General features: G+C 53.7%; 1 protein-coding gene across 1 annotated transcript in view; it reads right to left on the minus strand.

Annotated features, from left to right (window-relative positions):
* Positions 1-254: 254 nt before the first annotated feature.
* The window catches only part of LATS2 (large tumor suppressor kinase 2), a 76,983-nt gene continuing 55,391 nt past the window's right edge, over positions 255-21,846 (minus strand). Inside the window, exons 3-8 of the mRNA XM_047077638.1 lie at positions 13,233-13,365; positions 10,709-12,144; positions 9,079-9,661; positions 7,609-7,791; positions 5,739-5,845; positions 255-2,574 (exon numbers count right to left, since the gene is read on the minus strand). Of these exons, the coding sequence (XP_046933594.1) occupies positions 2,080-2,574; positions 5,739-5,845; positions 7,609-7,791; positions 9,079-9,661; positions 10,709-12,144; positions 13,233-13,365 (2,937 nt within the window). The 3' untranslated portion in view covers positions 255-2,079. The remainder of the gene's footprint in view (positions 2,575-5,738; positions 5,846-7,608; positions 7,792-9,078; positions 9,662-10,708; positions 12,145-13,232; positions 13,366-21,846) is intronic.

Raw genomic sequence — 21,846 nt, forward strand, 5'->3', positions numbered from 1 at the left:
ATATCTCACTCGATCCGCTGGGCTTCGACTTCTTGTGCATAAACTGAAAGCCCATTTTTGCCACACCTCAGACCCTTCCTTCCTGAGCCAGCTCCCCCAACCCCCCATCCCCCCGATCTGGGCGGCGCCTGTCCCTCCCCTCTCGCGACAGTGCCTCCAGCAGCTGGCAACCCTAGCCGCACACGGGTCACTGGGAAGCAAGTCACAGATTAAAGCGGGAAGTTACACATTCAGCACGACGTGACACCAAGGGATTTGGATTCAAACTTTTAATAATAAATTGTGCCAGTAGAAGCTTTTCAAAGGCAATGATATATCAATAAATAATAGTTAAATTGAGTTCCTGAGAAAGAACCTACCACATGAAAGTATGTCAGCGCGGTAAATAACGGGCTTTACTACAAAATAGCGAAAATACTGAGTCACAGTACAAGCACAGCAGACTTCAGAATTTGCCATTCATACAATGTAAACCAGTACAGTTTTGTTTGTCTGTTTAGTTTAGACACTGATAAACTTGTAAGTGTTGTTGCCTAGATATACACTAAATAATGGATACGTTATGCTAAAAACTTCGAGGAAAAATATGTGGAATAATATAATGAAAAATACGATGCGTCAGGTTTTTAAAAAGCAAAAAAGAATTGAATTTTTAACTCAGATATAAATCACTTTAAATAGGAATCATAGTAATTTGAAAAAAGGAATATTTGGTGTGTTTATCTATGTAGTTATATATACATCTACACTTCTAAGAAAATATGTATGGCTTCATTTTTTTTTTTTTATTCCAATGTCACTTTGAATAATCCTTGCTGTTTTACAAAGATTAGAAAAATGTACTGTTAAAACCCAGTTAAGTTTGATACTTCAAAGCACACGCACACACACACACACACACACAAATGTGGAAGAACTAAATTCCATCCTGGTAGCCATACCTCGGCTGTCCAAGACCACAGGAGGAACGACGTCACGAAACCTCTCAGTGGCAGTAGGTCGCCGCCACTGGGTCCCACGTGTCCGCGATGCCGGTGAGAGTGTCCGGACGAGCGAAACGGACACAGTCCCAGGATGAACTTAAAATTTTTGGCATGGCTAAATTAATCCCTTTTGACGTATACGAGTTTAGTATATGACAAGTGTTGAAGTTTGCCCCCCAAGACACACACACAAAGATCGCTTCTCAGTTACACATCTGCGTTTCTTTAACAAAACAGTAAGGGTTACAATCACAGCGAAGAAGTCACCCACACGATACGTTATCAGCACACTGTCTAGAACATCTCATTTAAAGATACTCAGTAAAAACATATTCACAGAACCTGCTGTGAATGGCAAGATATGGTAATTTTATAATAGAAAAACCCTGCTCATGCAGTACTCTCTACATACCAGACATCTGAAATCACACCCACATGATCACCTTGCTCACACTTTCTATTATACTATAATATGCAAAAAGCAAAAAAAAAAAAAAAAAAAGCAGCTTTTAACATTATATCACAATTTTGAAATGTGGGAAAAAATATAAAACAAAAACCACTGTGTGAATAAAATGGCATCAGTAATATCAGAACAGTGTTATCTTTTTTTTTTTTTTTTACACATTATTGCACAGAGATTTCTTATCACATGTTCTTCAGTTTTTATGTCTTTTCCTAAATGTGAATAAGTGCTATGGATAAAATACAAATGTAGAAAATAACAGCAGCATGATTTGTCAAAGTTAATCCCTATAATTTAGTAAGAAAATGGCTATAAACAAAATAAGTGCTCTTTCTAAACTGTACTGAGTTTTAAAAATATTGTTTTAATGCAGTGAAGGTCCTGGAAAGCCAATTCAAAGCAATGTCGACACCTGCCCCCCACCCCCATCATTCGGAACCTGTCAGGCTTGAGTCCTCGCGTAAAAGGCTTTCTTGTTTCTTTTGGGGGTTTTGGCGAAGACCAGAACTTCCACTGCCAGACTCAACCCACCTTGAACACGGCTGAGCTCAGCTGTCCACCGGGCCTGCGGGGAGACCGGCCGCGGGCACCCCGGGCCCCCGCGGAGGCAGAGCGTCGGCGAAGCTGAGTCTACACATACACTGGCTGGCACCCTTCGGTCTGATCCCCCATATCAGAATTTTCCACGTCAGAGTCCTCGGCCTGTGAAGCGTCTGCTCCCGAAGGCTTTGGGCACCTAAAGGGGTAGCCGTTGTCATCAAAGAACCTCCGGAAAGTGAATTCATAAAACGCGTGCTCAGGGTGTTTGTTGTTGGGAGAGGTGAGCGTGTCCCAGGCCTTAGTGCTGTCTTCACTAGCGTCGTTCCAAGGGCTCTCTTCGTCTACGGGGTCAAAGTTGGAGGTGTCCATGGGGTGACTGATCTTGGGCACATAGGGGGCCGGCTGCTTCCGGATGTCACTGGAGAAGTCGATGGCCCCGAAGAAGGGGTGGGCCTTCAGATCGTCGGCCCCGTTCCTCCCCAGGCGCTGGTCAGCAGCACAGCACAGTTTGGTGATAAGGTCCCGGGCTTCGGCGCTCAGCTTGACCTGGGCTGGAATGTGGAGCGTGTTCTCCCAGTTTATCACCTGCAGAGACGACAGAACCAAAGTTTTCCTCTCTGTGCGCTTTTCACGGCCAACGTGAGGCCGTTGTGAGACTACGTGACGAGGTGGCTTTTAAATACTTTGACCTTCGTGATAGGAGAACGATTAGAATAGGAGCACCGGCGCCACCCTGAGCAGCTGTCAAAGGCCAGTGCCGCCGAGGAGGGGGCTCACCGGCTGAGGCAGAGGGGCATGAAGCCAAATACAGACCAAACGACACTGATTTTCTTGGATCAGGAATACACGTCAGCGGGAGAATTTTGTGATTTCCATAAGAACCAAGAGGCTGACCCTCTAGGAGAATCTTCACGGTTCTCATTCAGTACTTCCGGCTGAGACATGTTCAGCTGGAGTGTCAGTTAAACAAACAAACAAACAAACAAGGCAAACCTACAGAGAAGGAGAATAAAGGTGCTGGCCCTATGGCCTTCGCCTCATGTTCACAGTCAACTGCACAGACTAGCCATCGACACGTTCAGCAAACATACTGGTTACGAAACGTGGCTACCGTGAAGAGGAACTGAAGGGCCTTCTTTATCATTTATACTCAGAGTCGGGATAAAGCAAGGCCAAACTAATGGGCTACGGGCTGGGGTGATGGGGCACTGGGTGAGGCATGGAGGTAGCTGAGTGTATGCGTGGGAGGGCTGGTCTGAACTTGAGTAGATGTTCTAGTAGAGCTAAAACTGTAAAAGTCATAGAAGAAAATGGGAAAATACTCATGACATTAGATATGGCAACGATCTCTTGGAAGACACCAAAAGCACAGGCAGCAACAAAGAACCTAAAACGGACTTCAGCAAAATTTAAAACTTTTATGCACCAAAGGACACCATGAACAGAGTGGAAAGGTAACTCCCAGAATGGGAGAATATATTGGCAAAGTGTTTCTCTGATCAGGGATTAATGTCCAGAATATATAAAGAACTCCTACAATTCAACAACAAAAACCACCTGATTTAAAAAGGGCAAAAGACTTAAATAGACATTCTCCAAAGAAGATGTACAGATGTCCAATAAGCACACGAAGAAAGGCTCAGTTGCTAATCATCAGGGAAATATAAATCAGAGCCACAATAAGATACCACCTCACACCCACAGGATGACAACTTAAAGTAAGTCGATGAAGACGGAAGAGACTGGAACCCCGTGCACCGGTGACGGACGTGTACAATCAGGCAGCCACTGTACCGAACAGTGTGGTGGTTCCTCAAAACGTTAAACACAGAATGACCCTATGATCTGGCCATCGCACCTCTGGGTATAAAGCTGCAAAATGAGAGCAGGGACGCAGATTCTTGAATACGTTCTTCGCGTTAGCCAAAAGGTAGAAACAACCCAAGTGTGCACCACCAGATGACGGGTAAATAAATGTGGTTTACACACACAATGGAATATTCCTCAGCCTCAGCAAGGAAGGAAGTTGTGACACATGCTACAACGTGGATGAACTCTGAAGACGTGACGCTCAGGGAAAGAAGCCAGTCGTGAAATGAGGTGCCTCGAACAGGCAACTTCCCAGAGACCAGAAGAGGGGTTACGGGGTCCAGAGGAGGCAGGAACGGGGAGCTGCTGTTTCCTGGGTACAGTTTCTGTTTGGGAGGGTCAAAGTATCCGGAAATAGGTAGCGGTTAGAGTTGCACAACACTGTGAGTGCACTTAATGCCACTGGACTGTAAAGTTAAAACTGGCTGGGGGCGCCTGGGTGGCGCAGTCGGTTAAGCGGCCGACTTCAGCCAGGTCACGATCTCGCGGTCCGTGAGTTCGAGCCCCGCGTCAGGCTCTGGGCTGATGGCTCAGAGCCTGGAGCCTGTTTCCCATTCTGTGTCTCCCTCTCTCTCTCTGCCCCTCCCTCGTTCATGCTCTGTCTCTCTCTGTCCCAAAAATAAATAAACGTTGAAAAAAAAAAAAATTAAAAAAAAAAAAAACTGGCTGAAGTGGTAAATTTTATCACAATAAAAATATTGGGTTATCGTCATGCAGGCAAATTAGTAAATTAGTGGCTGGTTTGGCAATTCAGTTAGGATGCAGATAAGGTCAAGTTCCAATTTTATCGTTACCAGAGTGGAAACTAAGCCTTCATTCAGGGTTTTTCTAAATAAGGGACCATTAATTTAGGGTCCAACACAGACTCTGGGACGCATGAATACTTCACAGAATTGTTAGTAAACACGCACGCTGGTGGGTAAGTTCAAAGAAGTACCAGGGGCGCCTGGGCGGCTCAGTCGGTTAAGTGTCCGACTCTTAATTTTGGCTCAGGTCATGATCTCAAGGTCTCAAGATGCAGCCCCGCACTGGGCTGTGTGCTGGGTGTGGAGTCTGTTTAAGATTCATTCTCTCTGTCTCTCTGTCTCTCTGTCCCTCTCTCCCCCTGCCCTGCTCACACACACATGCTCTTCTCTCAAAAAAAAAAAAAAAAGAGAGGTTCCAAAGATTCCATCAGATTCTCAATTCAATCCTTCTTAAGTAATCAAATCATTTACATCAGAGGACAAATGGCTATCACTCCTTTTAAATGTTTATTTACTTTGGAGAGAGCACGAGCGGGCGAGCAGGGAAGGGGCAGAGAGAGAAAGGGGGACACAGGATCCGAAGCAGGCTCCGCCCTGATAGCACAGAGCCTAATGTGGGGCTTGAACTCATGAACCGTGAGACCATGACCCAGGCCAAAGTCGGGTGCCTGACTGAGCCGCCCAGGTGCTCCTAAATAGCTATCATTCTAAAACTGTTTAGTATTAAATGGTGGACAGAGGACTTAATTATTTCAAGTTAATATTAGAAATACGTACTGCAAACCTGACCGCATAGTTGATAATCTGCGGACAGATTACTGTTGATAAAACATCCAAACAAACAACTGATTTCTTTAAAGCCAGTTCCTAAAGATTTCAGTGTCTTTTGCCCGGTAGGCACAGGTGGCGACAGAAAATGGAGGTACACGGGTCTAACGGTGCGGCTTCACTTGATTAAACAAACATTTTATAGAGCCAATAACAGTAACACTTTGACAGCATGCAACTGACACTCCTACGCTACTCAGAATAAAAGGTCCAACGTTGACCACACATTCGGGGCTTCATCAGAAAACCACGCGTGTTTGCAGCAAGCAGGTGCATGCCTCCTCCACGGGGCTGCTTAGTTCCTACCTTCAGCTGGGTCTCCGTGGGAGTCGGGGCCAAGAAGGGTGGCTGTCCCACCAGCATCTCGAAGAGAATCACGCCAACACTCCACCAGTCACAGAGCTGCGTGTACCCTGAAAGACAAGGGCTCACTCAATTCCAACACGGGCATGGATGACTCTTAGAGAAGAATTTTGGGAAATTCTCCAGTACTAATTTACTGGGAAGGGGGAAAGCGTGTTCACGCAGCATACGTGTTTTGTGGCTCAGATCAGAAGGCTGGATGGGACACCTGCCAGGGACCTGACAGATTTTCTCTTATTTTCTCCCATTCGTCTGTGATACACACGGGATGCTTTTGTAGTAAGACTTCTTCATCTTAGAAGATTATTATTATTGTTAGTAACATTACAACCGGGATTTTAGGTTCTTAAAGGACACAAAGACACAGATGAAAATAGTACCGACTGAAAAACAGGGCTACACTGGTGAATGGTCAGCTGCGGCCAGTCGCGAGGGCTTCCCGGGGACGCTGGCGAAGTCAGTTTTGGAAGGAGGTGCGGGACGAGAAGAGGAAGAGAGAGAGTGCCCTTTGGCAAAGGAAACAACTGTCCCCTGAGAGCCGGCATGAGGCGCTACCTGAGCCAGGCCCTTGGTCACGGAGCTCCCGAGACGCGGCAGCTGAGGCCGGGGCACCCTGCGGCTCGGACAGGACCAGCCTCACCGAGGCAGGAGGACAGGCTCATTTTTCTTTGATCTTCTCTCACTTTTCCTTCAAAGCTCTGCATCCCAGTCCCAGCTATGCTCCAGTCCTGGTGTCACCTCATCCCCGCTAACCTGAACTGGGCCTTGGGACGTGCCAGCAGCATTTGCCAACTCTGTTCTCCCTCCGTCCCGTGCCTTCCACCCCAGCCTGGCACTGGAGACAGGGGGGTGGGGGTGGGGGAGAAGGGGAAGTCTGCCCCCTAGTTCCCGGACTCCTGCACGTGTTGGGGTGCTGGAGACAGTGGGAAGGGGATGGGGGAGACACCCGCCACAGGAAGGAGAGAATGGGGCCGTTACTGGGCGGTGAGGCTGATAATCACAACCGCCTCTCAAGGTAGCTCTTGCGATGCCTGCGGCTCTGAGTGAGTGGTTAAGTGATTCGCCTTGGATTTCCACGGCTGACAGAGAAAACTCGGGTCCGAACAGACTCCATACACCTGAGACCACACGTGTGAAAAGACAGGTCGCCGATCTCTGCACATATCACACTGCTGCCGTGAGCCATGCGACTGGTCACAGAAAGGTTCCTCTCGTACTCAACCAAATGTCGTCGTTGGTAGAACACAGCAACCACACGGAGGCCGATCTTACTGAACACTTGTACTTTTATGCGCACCGCCGTCCCCAAATGTCACCCTCCAGCGATCCTGGACTAGCAGAGAGAAGTGGAGGGAGGCACTATTTGTGTTTTGACATACCGGATCACCAGTGGAATTCGGTAGGAGCAGCTGGGAGCCTGGGCAAGGAAGAGTCAGAGCGAGAGCATGGCTCAGGCAGACCGAGAAGTGTCCGGGTGACCTCACGGTCGGTTCTTAAAAACCAGGTGCGAAGAGATTTCTCTTGGGGTCTAGGTGGAAAGCCCACGCCCACTCGACACCCTACACCCACTCTATCCCTTCCCGGCCCAAGGAGGGGCTAGCGAGGTAGGCCTAATGGCGGACGTCGTCTTTCACGCCGGAAGCAACGGCAGCTACAGAACCGACGTGCGGTGCGCTGGAGGCCTGCTTGTTAAGGAAATCGTCCCCCTCTCAGGCTTCCGTGAGAATAAACACACAACGAGACTATTCGGAGTCTCAGAAAGCTGGAGCTAGAGAGACGCTTAGAGCTCTTGGCTGTGGCCGGAAGCGCGTACCTTTTCGCAGCAGCACTTCGGGTGCGATGTAATTTGGGGTCCCAACCAGGGAGTGGGCCAGACACCTCTGGTGCTGCTTCCGGGCTCTCTGCTCCAGCGTCTTCAGCCGGTCTCCACATCGACAGTTAGACACGTCATCCCAGAGGTCACTGGGCTCCATGCTGTCCTGTCTGATGTGGCTCCCTTTCACCCCGGAATCGGCGGCAGTCAAAGAAGAGAATAAAAACCCAGGTGAATTTGCGCTATTCAACAACGCAGCAAATCCACAACTTCAAAGGGGAAAGCAATTCACTTCAGCTCCCGGCACGTTAAGGGAAAGAATCCTCCCCAGCTGCTCTGCGGGGGTGGCTGGGATTCCTGGGTCTGAGACTCGAGCCGTGAGGAGCCGTGAGGAGACACAAACACTACGACAGAACACACGAGGGGCGCCTGAGTGGCTCAGCTGGCTAAGCAGCTGGCTAAGCATCTGACTCTTGGTTTCAGCTCAGGTCACGATCTCACGGTTCGTGGGTTCGAGCCCCGTGTCGGGGTCTGCGCCGACAGCGCAAAGCCTGCTTGGGATTCTCTTTCTCTCCCTCTCTCTTTCAAAAACAAATACGTAAACTTAAAAAAACAAATGGCAGGGGAAGCGATGACGAGCTGGGTGCTACGCGGGGTAGCAGTGTGATGCTGTGGAAGAAAGGCTCAGGTAACTTGGGGACATGACGCGTAACACTCAGGCCAGTCTCGGAAGTCTACTACCTGTCGGACGGGACGTGTTTCAAGAGAACCACGGAAAAGCACGAGAGGATTTAAAAAAGATAAACAGAAGTGACTGAGATACCAGAAAATGGGAACGAATTAAACGTATAGGATTAGTTTTGAGTTAAAAAATAGAAGGGCTCTTGGCTGGCTCGGTCCATACAGCGTGCAAGTCTTGATCTTGGGATTGTGAGTTCGACCTCCACGTTGGGTGTAGAGATCACTGAGAAAAAAAAATAAGGTTAAAAAAAGTAACAGAAGCCTGAGCCATGGCATTAAGACCACTATTTCCAGAAACTGAGCCATAGATAAGACAATGGCCAGCAGACCTACAGCAGATGGAGTTACACCCAACCTTCACCATGGATGGTGAAGTGTCATCACCCGACGCCTATAGATACATTCACGTTCGCTATTAGGACTCTTTGCGAGGTGGTGAGACTTTTAAGGCTCATTTCATAAGGGCGGAGTGATGGTTCCTAACCACGTTCCCACGGCACCCCGTAGACCACTGTCCTAAAAATGCTACAGTCAAACTCAAGTCCGTTAACTTCAAAAAACTTCTTTTACACGTACCACGCTACTGCTTTAGGGAGGAAAGGACGTCACGCTAAGGTATACTTAACAGATAATTTCAAAATGGCCAGGAGCCACCAGGATGCGAAACAGCGGCCCGAGTTCGGTCCTATCTAGATGTAGGAGGTGGGTGCGGCGTATCTGGGACAATACCTTTCTGGTAGTATTTGGAATTGTGAGTCCACCTGAACCCGGTGCAGAGGCCAAAGTCCGTCAGTTTGATGTGACCATCGAGATCTATGAGAATGTTGTCTGGCTTGATGTCTCGGTGGATGAAGCCCATCTTGTGGACGCTCTCGATGGCCAGGGTCAACTCCGCGATGTAGAACCGGGCCAGGTGCTCGGGGAAGACCTCCATCCGGATCAGTAGGCTCATCATGTCCCCCCCCGGGATGTAGTCCATCACAAAGTACAGGCTGTCCTTGTCCTGGAAGGAATAGTAGAGCTTGACCACCCACTCGTTGTCCGCCTCAGCCAGGATGTCCCTCTCGGCCTTGACGTGCGCCACCTGGTTCCGGTTCAGGACGTCCTTCTTCCTGAGGGTCTTCATGGCGTAGAGGGCGTGCGTGTCCACCTTACAAGCAAGGCACACTTCCCCAAAGGCACCGATCCCCAGGGTTTTGATTTTCACAAACATGGACTTGTCCATCTTGGCCCTCTTCAGCCTGTTGTAGTTAGATTCCTTCTGGTAGAGGATCCTCCTCATCTGTGCCTGTTCAGCTTCACAGAGTCCAGCCTGTGGAGAAGGCGAACAAGGAAGTCGCGTCAGAGGACCCCACGGGAGGAAACAGTCAGGGCGGGAGACAGCTGAGAACCGCGAGGGCCCTGACTCGATTTACAGGACCGAGAACACACACGGGCCCAGTATACTACAAGCAAGACAACACTGGGTTTGCTCTTCATCTGCTTAGGTAGACACAAATCTGGACTCTACAGGGAGGACAAAACCGGTGACTTGAGGCTCTCAGGAAACCTCTATAAACAAACACCGGTGGAAAAGGAGACCACAACATTCCTGGAACTCTCAGCGCAATCTAATATTTTAACAGCTCAGGGAAAGTGGGAACAAAGAAAAGTCGATGAAAATGGGGCAGCAGAAAGTAAGAGCACAGATCTGATTTTCAGAATTTGAAATCGCTGGCTTTGTGTGATTTAAATCTACTGTAAGATTTTCATTTAAATCACTTCATCAATTACCTTCTCTAGCAGTTTAGGGTCAACTAAGGTATATTTAAAATGGTATTTGCTGGGGCGCCTGGGTGGCTCAGCCGGTTGAATGGGACTTTTGATTTCGGCTCAGGTCATAATCCCAAAGTCGTGGGACTGAGCCCCGCTTTAGGCTGTGCCGGGAGCACGGGGCCTGCTTAGGATTCTCTCTCCCCCTCTGCCCCTCCCCTGCTTGCGTGTGCACGCACGCTCTCCCACTCTCTCTCTCAAAAAATAAAATAACGTGAGTAAAAGGAAGTAAAACAAGTAAGTAAAGTAAAACAGTAAAAGGAAATGAAAGAAAACGAGATAAAAATATCGCCGCGGTCACGTGCCCGCCGGCTGGGTCAGGTGCAGCGCTCACGGCCCCCCTACAGAGCCGGGGGGACCCGTGAGGGAGCCTGCACCATCGGCCATCCCTCCGAGTCGTTGGCCCCGTAACCACACCATCGCCCCGGGACGCGAACCGTTCGTAATAACCGGGGCAAAGCAGAAGCAAAACAGAGGTTCCGCTGCGAGTGCCGCCGCCAATTTAGAGAAGAGCCGGGCCCGGCGGCGGGAACACAGGAGAGCTTACTTTCGCCATTTCCTGCTCCAGCTGCAGCCTCCGGTTGACCTTCTGCTGGTAGGTTTTTATGACATTCTCCACGTGCTGCTCCATGAAGAACTTGAACGCAAACGGCGAGTAGCTCTTGATGCGCGACTCCCTCTTCTCCTCGTCCCTGCTGGCTTTCCGGACGGGGACAGGCGAGGTCTGGATCTGCTTTTTATCCTTCCCCGGCCTCTCCCCTTTGGCGCCTTTGTGGCTCTTGTCGCTCCGGTCGGCGGGCTCGGCGGCCGGGCCCCCCCGGAGGCTCTGCTCCACGCCGGCGCACAGGCCGTCCACGTCGTACTGCTCGGACTTGCTGTGCAGCAGCAGGTGCTTGGGGTACGGCGGGGGCGGGCACCTCAGGTCCGGGCCGCCGTACTCCACGTCCAGCGGGTACGCACCGGCGCCCCCCAGCGGCAGGGAGTGCTCGTCCTTCGAGTCCAGACTCTCCACCCCGGGCGCGGGCGCGGGCGTGGGCGCGGGCACCCAGGCCGGGTGCGAGGGCCCCACGGCCGTCTGGGGCTCGGGCCGCATCACCCTCACGCTCTTGACCGGGTGCAGGATGTGGGCGGCCGTCACGGCCGTGATGGTGTTGGGGGAGGGCACGGAGGGCTCCGTCTTGCCGGGCACGCCCGCCCGCATGGGCACGGCCACGGGCGGCTGGTGGCTGTTGAAGGAGTTGGTCCTGCTGGGGACCGGGCCTTCGGGCAGGAAGGCCACGTGCTGGCGGGGGGATGCCTCCAGGCCCGGCTTCTGCAGAGAGTCGCGGCGGGACAGGGTGGAGGCCTGCCACTGCTGGACGGGGGCGCCGCTCAGGTCGTACAGGTCCACGTTGAGGCTGTTCCTGGAGGGCGCCATCAGACTCTGGGGGGGGCTGTCGCTGGCGAACACCTGGCCCCGGGAGCCCATCACGTGCACCTGGTGGGCCTGCTTGTGGTGCGGGTGGGGCAAGTACAGACCGGCCGCCGCTCCCGCGGCCGGAAACGCGTGGCCGGCGCCCGGCTGCACCTGCACCTGCACCGCGGGGCCCTTGGCGGCCGGGCTCGCGTACGCTCCCGCCTCCTTGTTTTGGAAGGAGGGGCTGCGCTGCAGGCCGTAGCCCAGCGGCTCCCCCGGCACCAGCAGGTGCGGCCTGTAGGGGGGGCCTTGCAGCGGGAGGGCTTGGCCGCCCGGCGCGGCCACCGGGAAGCTCATCCCCGCGGACTCCAGGTTGGCCGCGTAGCCTTTGGGCTGGTGCTGATGGCCGCCGGGCACGCTGCGAGCGCTTCCGGAGAAAAGAAAGTCCATGTACTGCCGGGGCACCTCCTCCAGCGGACCGCTGCCCTCGTAGGCTGCCCCGCTCATCTGATGGTAGGGCGGGAAGGGGTCGCCTGTTCCCTCGAAGCTCGGCCTCCGCGGCCCGGGGGCCGGCGCGATGCCCTTCCCTGCAGCGGAAAGAAGGCGGACACGGCGTTAGAGGGGAACGGCTCTCGCGGGCTGGCTCCCGGCGCTGGCCGCGTCCTTGGGGGCGGACGCCGCTGCGCGGGCTCTTCCACCGCTGGAGGCCGCCCGACGCAGGCTGAACTCTGCCCTGGCAAACCCGGGCTGCCTTGTGGGTCAGAGCCCCTCGCGGGGGGACCCGGCAGAGCCCACAACCTGTCTTCCTGGGCTAAGAACATGTGTCAAAGGCACACACACGTAGGAGGGAATCGTTACAGATGTGGGTCTGCAGTTTCCCTTTGGGGCTCTGCGGCAACACAGACCCTGGGACTCCAAGAATCTGGAAATGGACTGCCGGCAGGCAGCAGTTTAATACGAGCCTCCTATCAACGAGAAAACAAAAGTTTAACAACGAAGACGCAACTTGTCACTCGACAGACGAAGTGCGAAAGCTCCTTTGGCTGAATGTCGTGAGTCCCTTATCACACTCAGGACCTCAGCTACCAAAAATTCTCCCATCTGTCCATCCTCTAAGAGGAACATTCACTGACAGCCAGTGAGGTAGAGCATTTGGTGCTGGTGCCTCTGGCCCTTCCCGGGGGACACTAAGGGGGCTGTCCCAGCGCCACTGCCCGTGGCATCCAGCCCAGGGAGGCGCCTGCCAGCCTGCTCCGGGGCTCCGGTGTGAGAAAAGGCGTGTTTTAAAAATCCGTGAAATAAACCTTCCTTTTAATAAACAGACTCCCTCACAGGCCCAAGAGAAAGTAAAAAGCCCACTTTAGATCTCACTCTGCGCGTTGCCTAACTTTAACATCCGCTGAGTTTTCCAATCTCTGTAACACAAAACCTGTCCGCAGCCACCGGCCGCGGGAAGTACCCCAGGTTACTTCACACAGGGAGAGGGAGCACCCAGGGAAGTCCCAGGATCTGCCCCTGCTGCCTCCCCTTCTAGGCCCTGAGTGCAGAGCAGGGCAACGTGCCAAGAGATAATCTGCTGACCAGGGCCACACTGAACCTCCCTCCCTTCCTGCAAACGGATCTGTGCTTTTCGAAGGCAAATCTTCCTCCCCCAGGGCTGCGGGTCTGAGCTCACCTGGGGAGGTCTGCTTAATGACTCGCACAATCTGCTCATTCCTGGGGTCCAGGTAGCCCATCTTGCTGATGTACTCCAGGGCGGCTTCGATGCTCCGGCTGCCAGTCTGCTTGAGAGCCCTGCCGGCCATCTCCTGGGGGGGGGGGGGGGGAGCACACAGATGCTTCACTGGGAGGTACAAACGCATGACATCTTCCCCCAAAGCCCCTCGGGGACTTCCGATGCTGCAATGTTCACCTCTCTGTGCCTGCTGGGGGCCTGCACCGTGAAATGTCTGCATGAGATGCCCTCAGGTGCCCACGACAAACGCTTAACGCACACGGAACCACAGGCTATAGAGAGTATGTGACGAACAAACAGGTGTTCTGATGGTGGACCAGAAAGAATCTAAGTTCTGCTTCTCCTTGGAAAACTTCCGGTTGGACTGCTAAGTTCTGCTCTGTGAGTAAACCCACGACTAGAACAGTTTAACGTGAAAACTAGTTGAAGTCAGGGACCCTGGCTGCAGCTCCAGCCCACCCGCAGGCTGACTGGGAGAGGGAGTGACCCGCCCCCAGGGAGGGGAGGGTTGCCAGAGTCATTTATGAAGAGCTGGCTGAAGGCCTACTGTTCGCAGTGCCCAGTGCTCGCCCTGGTAGTTGGGAACTTGCGGCTGGGCTCCTGGTCTAGTGGGAGAAAGAGACACAGACCCCGAAAGAGCCCTTGGAGCAGTGCCCAGCACAGGACACGGCCTCCGAAAACTGCCGGCGAGATGAACAGGAGACAAGCTGGACCCACCATGGGAGACACAGCAGACAAGGGTCGGGGAACAGGGGAGAGGGTCAGAGGAGACGGATTCTTCCGGCTCAGAGCGAGGGCACCAGGGACTGACTGTTTGTGGAACAGACGGCAATACACCTGGCTCCCCAAGGTCGGCCCGAAATTGGGCAGATGGAAGGCACAGCAGAGGAAAGGTATTCTTGGCAGGTGGAACCGTCAAAGCAGCAGAGGCCGGGGGCGGGGGGGGGGGGGAGGGGTGCGTGGAGAACAGGCTGAGGGGCCAACAGGGACATGAGAGACAGCAGAGAGGGAGCCACAGGCTGGGCCCGAGTGTCCCCGGGTTTTGGCCCCTCTTGGAAGGCAGGCACACGGAGCCACGAGATCGGTTTGGGGCAGAACTGGAGGCGTAAGACAGGCCAGAGTGCACGGGAGACAGCAGGGAACACGCACCCGTGAGTCGGCTCATCAGGGCTGTGGGCAAACAGGATGGAAGGGACAGGAGAGAGAGCGCCTCCTGGAGACAAGGGCGGAACACACAGAGGGGGTCTCGGGGCGGGAGAGCATGGCCGAGGGGAGCCCGTGGCTCAGACAGGAGAGAAAAGGGCTGAGGGTGCAGGAAGACCCCAGGACAGTGAGAAGGCAGCTTGGGGCTGTTCTGGGCAGAGAGCGGCTGTGCTGGCCAAGGGCCACTCTGGAGAAACAGCACTTGTCCCCGACACCGAGAATGCACCAGTCTCCCTGCCCTCCGAGCCAAGCATTGTCCAGGCTGACTCGGATCTGTGCTCCTGCCGGCCCCGGGAACGAGGCATCACACGCCCGTGACCTTTACCGGCCCCATCTGCCTGTCCGAATGTCTGCCTCCTCCTCTAGGACCGGGAGAACCCGCTGGGGCCTGGATTCCACGTCACTCGTGGCGGTAGCCACCCGCCCAACGCATCAGCCGGGACAACGTGAGTGCTCGCGTAACAGCAAAATCAAGTTTCCCGTCCCTGGCCATATCCCCAGCGCGTGGCAGGACAAAACACGTTGGCTGTAACCTGTGCCTACGTTCTTGGTGATGCCAAGAGACTCGGCAAGACAGCGGGGGGAGGGAGGGGCCGAGACGCGGGGCCCAGCGAGGCCGTGCCGGAGAGCAGGACGGGCAGTGGGACGTGTGGGTGCGTGTGAGGGGGCCGCGTCCGGGGCCGAGGGGCCCGAAGAGACATGGCGAGGCAGGCGGGGCCACGGCAGTAAGGACAGAGCTCCCGGTTTAGAAGCAGAGCTCGGACCAGCAGGGCGAGTGCCTGACGCGGGGCGGGGCTGCGGAGAGAGAGGTGCAGGGGTGAGCACGGCGATGCCCACCCGCAGACGGGAGGCAACGTTGCACCTCACCGCCCCCCGCCCCCCCACCTCACAGCTATGTTACGCGATGAGGTCATGGCTGCAGAGAGCTCTCGGCGGCTTGGAGAGAGACGCGGTATAGGGCCGCATCTTCTCAGGACGAGCCTGGAGCTCTTGGCACCCATTTAAAAACTGGGGGAGCCGACCCCAACCGCAGCCCTTCGGTCAGCACCGACCGCGCCACCTGCCGGGTCTGAAGCGCGGGCGCCGGCTCCCGCGCCCTTCGGGGGGACCCCAGACACGCGCACCACCTCGGTGCCTGCCCGTCGACCGAGTCCAAATGAACAGCTTCTCCACCTCTGCCCGTTGCCCGGGCACTCGCGACTCCCGCGTTTACATGTTTACCGAGCTCTGAATCCAGGAACTTAACCGAGCAAGATCAACGGGAGACCACAAACGACGACTGTGGTCACAGCAGTGCTTCAACTCGTAAAGCCCAAGCGACACGATGAGACAACTTGCTTGTCAAGAACCACCGAATAATCAGCTCGGCTGTGTCCCGTCCTCGACGTCTGCTCCCCGTGCTCACCTAGCAGGTCAGTGGTGCCTCGACATCAACTCTCGGAGACGCCACCCTGCGTGCACGTAGGTCCCACGGCTGCGGGAGATCCAGGGTCATTTCCGAACCCACCGGGAACACGCGCGCTGTCTCTCCTCCAGCCTCACCGTCAGCCGCGGACCGCGAACAGACCCCCGCAGACGCCAGTCAGAGAGCACTAAACGCAGCCACCGGCACCACCTGCTGCCTGCGCGGTCGCTCTGGTGACCTCTCGCCCGCTCCAGGGGACTCCGGTTCTCAGACATCAGGCCGGCAGCTTGGAACGTCGCCACGGGCAGTGGCCCCGGGGCTGCGTGGGGACAGGTGCAGGGAGAGGGGAGGGACGGGCTGCCTGGTGGGAGAAGGCCTGGGCCTCTGCCCTACAGGTCGGGTGCCCCTCCTGGCACAGGTCAGCGGGTATAGTGGAGCCAAGGGGCCATTACATACAGCGTTTCTTTTTCTGTTTCCTTTTTTGGTTTCAGGAGTAGAATCCAGCGACTCATCACTTACACACAACACCCAGTGCTCTTCCCCACAAGCGCCGTCCTTAATGCCCATCACCCGTCTAGACCCCCCCCCATAACCCTGTTTTTTCTCTCGAGCTAAGAGTCTCTTATGGTTTGCTTCCCTCTCTGCTTTTATTTTGTTTTTCCTTCTCTTCCCCTATTTTCATCTGTTGTATTTCTTAAATTCCACACGGGTGAAATCATACGGTATTTTTCTTTCTCTGCCTGACTTATTTTGCTTAGCATAATACACGCTAGCTCCATATACGTTGCTGCAAATGGCAAGATTTTATTTTTTTGATGGCTCAGTAGTACTCCCGTGTATATATAAACCACATTTGCTTTATCCATTCATCAGTTGATGGGCACTTGGGCTCTTTCCCTAATTTGGCTATTGTTGGAAGTGCTGCTATAAACCTTGGGGTGCATGCACCCTCTTCAAGTCTAGATTTTTGTATCCTTTGGCTATACACCTAGTCGTGCAATTGCTGGGTCATAGGGCAGTTCTCTCTTTAACTTTCTGAGGAGCCTCCACACTGACTTCCAGGGTGGCTGCACCAGTTTGCATTCCACCAGCAGCAGACCAAAGTGCCCCCAAGAATGCCCAAATCCTGCCCCAGCGCTTGGGCGCTTCTCCGGGACGGTAGCGCTCAAACATCAGCACATTGCGTGCCAGGTGCCTGCACCTCCAAGCATCCTGCACGGGCTGGCGCACACGGGCCCTCCTTGGCCCTTCCTCCCGCAGCACACACGCATGTCCCAGGGGCCTCTGAACTGTCTCTTCCTCTCACCTGTCCCCACGCCACCCCTGCACCCCACCCCACGTGCTCCTCCGTCCCTCGTGCTCCTATTACCGATCCGCCCCGGGACAGATATAAAGGCATAAAGCGCAAGGCTTTGCGCTTTGTTCTTCTTCCCATAATTCTAAAGAGGAAGGGAACGCCTTCTTTTCACCAAGTCTCGACGGACACTTCCGATCTCTTCCACTCCACTTCACCTCGGGCTGCCCCTCAAAAGTAACTACGTTCTGTGGGTGCGGAGATGAGACCGAGGTTGGGCGGCCCTGCCCTGAAGTGAGCACGTGGCCCCAGTTTAAAGGGAAGGACAGTCAGGCATCCGGTCCTGTGTCTGACACTAGGAAGAGACGGCTACGTGATGGAACGGCCGAGTGGGACTGTGACCTGACATCAGTAGAGGAGGAAGGAGCCACCAGCTGGGAGACAGACGGGAGAGGCCGTGGGTTCCCTGGGCGGGCTGCCTCCCGCTGTGTGGGAAGACAGGTAAAGCGCCCACGCCAACGAGGGCTACCCCCAAACGCAGGCTGGGAGTGTCATAATCAACCTGTCTCCCTAGTTTTACCCTATGACCCAATTTGCACACCTGGGCCCTTCTTCAGGAGCCCCTGCTACAGAAGTTCACAAAATCTTAAAGCTGTCCCACTGTGTGTCTCTGAACCGCTTACCACTCACTGACTATTAACACTCGCAGACGGAGCGGTACGTCCGTCGACAAGACTTTGATGCCTTTATGTCACCCATCACCGTGCACCAAGAAGATCTTACAGACAACTGAATTCTCCGAAAACACTCCAGAAGGCTTCAGTTAGGGCTGAACGTCTCACACGAAAGGCATGCTTCGCCAGCAGGGACGAAGTTTTCTCTTCGAGACGGCCGCGCGTGCTGGGATGGGAGCCGTCGTACGAGGTGCGCGAGCTGTGACACAAGATGCCTCCAGGGTCCCCATGAGCTTCACGGCGACTGCTCCGTGCCACCTGCTGCAGACCCAACCTGTGCGGACTCGACCTGCCCCTTCCAGGCCTCCCCCCAACCTCCGCGTCCCGCACCCAGTCTAGAAGCTCTGTTTGTCTGCTTTACCCACACCAGGGTGGTGGACGCTCGGTGCTCTGAAGGCGAGAGCATTCCACCTTAGGCGTCTCTCCCAAGAGGTTTCTCCTCTTACATCTTATCAACAAACTGCTGAGAACTGAAAATGGCTTCTAGCCACAACAAATTCTGGAAAGGGGGAATCTCCCACATCTTGTCTGCTGTGCAACGGGCTGCGGTGAGGCAGTTTAACAAGTGGCCAAGTGGGTGAGGTTGGGGGCACGTGGCCACACCGCTCTCCCGCTGCCCCGGCAGGATCTGGGGCGGCTCCACGCTGGGACTGTCCCACAGCGTCTGCGGGGATCGGCCAAGGCCTCCACTGCAGGTGCATTACCACCCGACATCCTGGCCACCTGGTCCAGGTCCTGCCCCTCCCTCTGAGCCTCCTCCCCAGCAGCCTTGCCCAGGGACCGGCTCCCTGGCAACCAGCTTTGCTGTCCCTCAGCCCCAGACGCATGGGCTCTCGGTCCGGGGAAGGGGCTGTGGTCTGGCCAGGTATGTGCCCCACCTGCCTTTGCTCTCCTGACCTGGTCACCCTCAAATGGGTGCATTTTCTCCACCACTCACACTCACAGGTCCTCTGGGGAAGAGCTGTCGCAAACCTAGTCATGCTCCTGCAATTTCTGACTCATAACTCATAGGAAGACGAAAGTTGGGTTCACATACTCTATATAGCTCGATTATTTTATGGGCATCGACACAAGACTGGGAGTAATTGAAATTCAGTGAAAAGTTATTATGTATGAAGGAAGGAATTTCCTACGGAGATCTTTCCCCCACCTCCTTCCTGGTAAGGAAGCATTTTTCAAACATTAGCAAAGCCATATCCCCAACATTTTAACATTCCAGCTATGAATTTTGGCTGAAAAACTAGAAATGTAGAACTCGGGCCCTGCTGGGTCTATGTGGGCCTGTGTCTCAGTCCTTCCCATACCCACTGTCGATTTAAGTTCAAAGTTAAAACGGAGGGAGAGAGGGTCTGGCCGCCGCTCACTGGAGGCCCCATCTCTGGCCACCCGAGCACTGCTGTCCTGGGACTCCAACACCCGCTCTCCCCCCAAGTCCAACGGGCACTTGCTCAGCTTGCCGAGGAAGAAGACGGCGCAGCCAGCTTTGAAACTGGGCGGTACTCCTCTTCTCCACCTTAAAAAGGAATGGGATCTAGCAGACTCGATTTCCTGAGAGAGCAGCGGGAGGAAGACCCAGAAATGCTAGCAGGGTAGGTAGCCTTGGAAGAAGCGTGCCCGCAGGGGAGGGAAGGCGCCTGGGTGAGCAGGGAAGCGACAGCCGCTCCCGGGAGCGCCAGGAGGCAGCCCAGGAGGCCCACACACTGCAGCGGGGTCTGCTGTTGCCTCTCATTCCCCGAACCAGATGCTTCCAAGAGTTCTTCGGGAAACAAAGCGGAACACAGTGTTTCAGCGCATCCGGCCGCCAGTCTGTCAAGCCTTAATCAGAAACACAGGCCTGGGGCGGGATGGATGTGAATCACCAGCCAGCCCCGCGGACCGGCCTCCCACCTCCCGCCATTCTTTGCACGGTATGTACTTCCCAGAGAAGGAAGCACGCTCTCCGCGGGCTTAGGAGAGCTTCTCCGCGCGTGCGCTCCAACGACGGCTGGAAAGTCAGGCGCGGAACGAACGGAAGCAACCTTTAGATTCGGAAGGTGATGTGTGTACAAGAAAAGAAAATCAATTACCACCGCACATCCGTGTGACTCACAGAAACATCAGCCCCTGGTGGTGGCCTCTTAAAGGTCTGCTGGACGAAGCCACGGCACCTACACCTTGTTTACACAGCAAGTGCCTCCGGGGAGGGTAACTGCTCAGCACGTCAGAGGGAAAAGAAACTCGGAGGTAGGGAACGAAGAATAAATTCAGCCTAAAATTAAACAAACATGAAGAAGCTGCAACCCAGCCAATGATGAAAGAAGCACGAATACAATAGCATTTGATAACTAGAGCCAGCACCAGAATAAAACAAGTGATTATAAAGATAAATGGGCCAGTGAAATAGAAACCATAATTCTCCTTTGAGGTGAATGCTTGTTAATAAGTATCAAAAGTTAGGGGCGCCTGGGCGGTTAGCGGGTTAAGTGTCCGACTTCGGCTCAGGTCATGATCTCCTGGTTGGAGGGTTCGAGCCCCACGTCGGGCTCTGTGCTGACAGCTCGGAACCTGGAGCCTGCTTCGGATTCTGTGTCTCCCTCTCTCTCTGCCCCTCCCCTGCTCATGCTCTCTCTCTCTTAAAAATGAACATTAAAAAAAAAATGAGAAAAAAAGGTTTTGACTTAATTTTGTTTTATGTTGAAACGTCTTTGTTAAAGACAGGTCACAATAAGAGTATTTATTTACGCCTATGCCATGTTCCATTAAAGTAAACCTGCCTGTAGTATGTCGCTACATCATTGTGGGCAGATGACCAAATTCTTTAGATCCCAGTTGAGTCCAGTGAAAGAGCAAGATTTCACAAGGGAATCCCTCGGTTTTGAGGGATATTTGCTAAAATGCTAAAGATGTTTAGTTTTGCCACTTTGGAGATAGGTGGAGAGAGGTATAACACACTCCATGGAAACGTCACATAGCAAAACTCCCTTTGGTTTTCAAACACACACGACACACGGTGACTGTGTCCAGAGATAAGCACCGACAACCGCCTGTCGCCTGGACACGCGGGCTGCAGCCCCCGGAGGAAGGCGAGTCCCTCGCCCTCCCCTCTGGTCGCGGCCGGCCTGGGATTTGCTCCAGTGAATGAACCACCACCGATAAGATAACCGTGCCAGTCCCGAGCCTCGCCTGGCCTTTAAGAGGCCGGGCTGCTTCCGTCTTGACTCTATGGCTCCCTGTGGAGCGGGAGAGAGCCCCATCCAGCCTCGGTGGCTCCAGCTGTCCTGCCCGCAGCCCTGGCGTGTGGGTGGCGCCGTTTCGGACGCTCCAGCCTGAGCTGAGCCCCCAGCGGAATGAGCTGCACTGAACCCCGGGAGAAGCACGCGGAGCAGAGGAACTGTCCAGCAGAGGCCAGCCAAGCCAGACAGTCGTCGTAAGTAACACATTATTACTTTTCGGGATGGTTTGTTACACGACAGTAAAAAACTGGGTCCGAGCCTACTTCTTCTGCAGCGTATAATCTGAGAAAGTATGTTCACCTATTCACCTTAAACTTTGAGTGGTTTGGTCTGCTAAACTTTTAAACAGTTTAACTTTGCAGAAATATAAGATTATTGCTATTAACGGGGACCTAACAAAATGCCAAGAAACAAAACTTCATCAGAAGAGGAGATGACCTCAATACTGATTGCTGGTAGGCTTAGTGAAGTTTGAGAACTTCTGTAAACATCTTTATTTTAGTATATCCCCTTAGTCGGTCTAGTTTTCTGTAATGGCCCCAATAATAAAATACTTGTTTCGCCTTTGGTTATCGTAACTGGGCTGCATACTCAGCAGTAAGTACTGCCTTTTTACATAGTCTTGTAACTTTGTAGGCCCTCCAATAAATATTTGGTTGGGTTACTATTTGACCACAAAATTATTATTATACCTTTAAATGTCTAA

Source organism: Lynx rufus, unplaced genomic scaffold, assembly GCF_022079265.1.
Source record: "Lynx rufus isolate CCGP_SWC_20201006 ecotype Redwood Valley unplaced genomic scaffold, mLynRuf1.p SCAF_1, whole genome shotgun sequence".
NCBI lineage: Eukaryota > Metazoa > Chordata > Mammalia > Carnivora > Felidae > Lynx > Lynx rufus.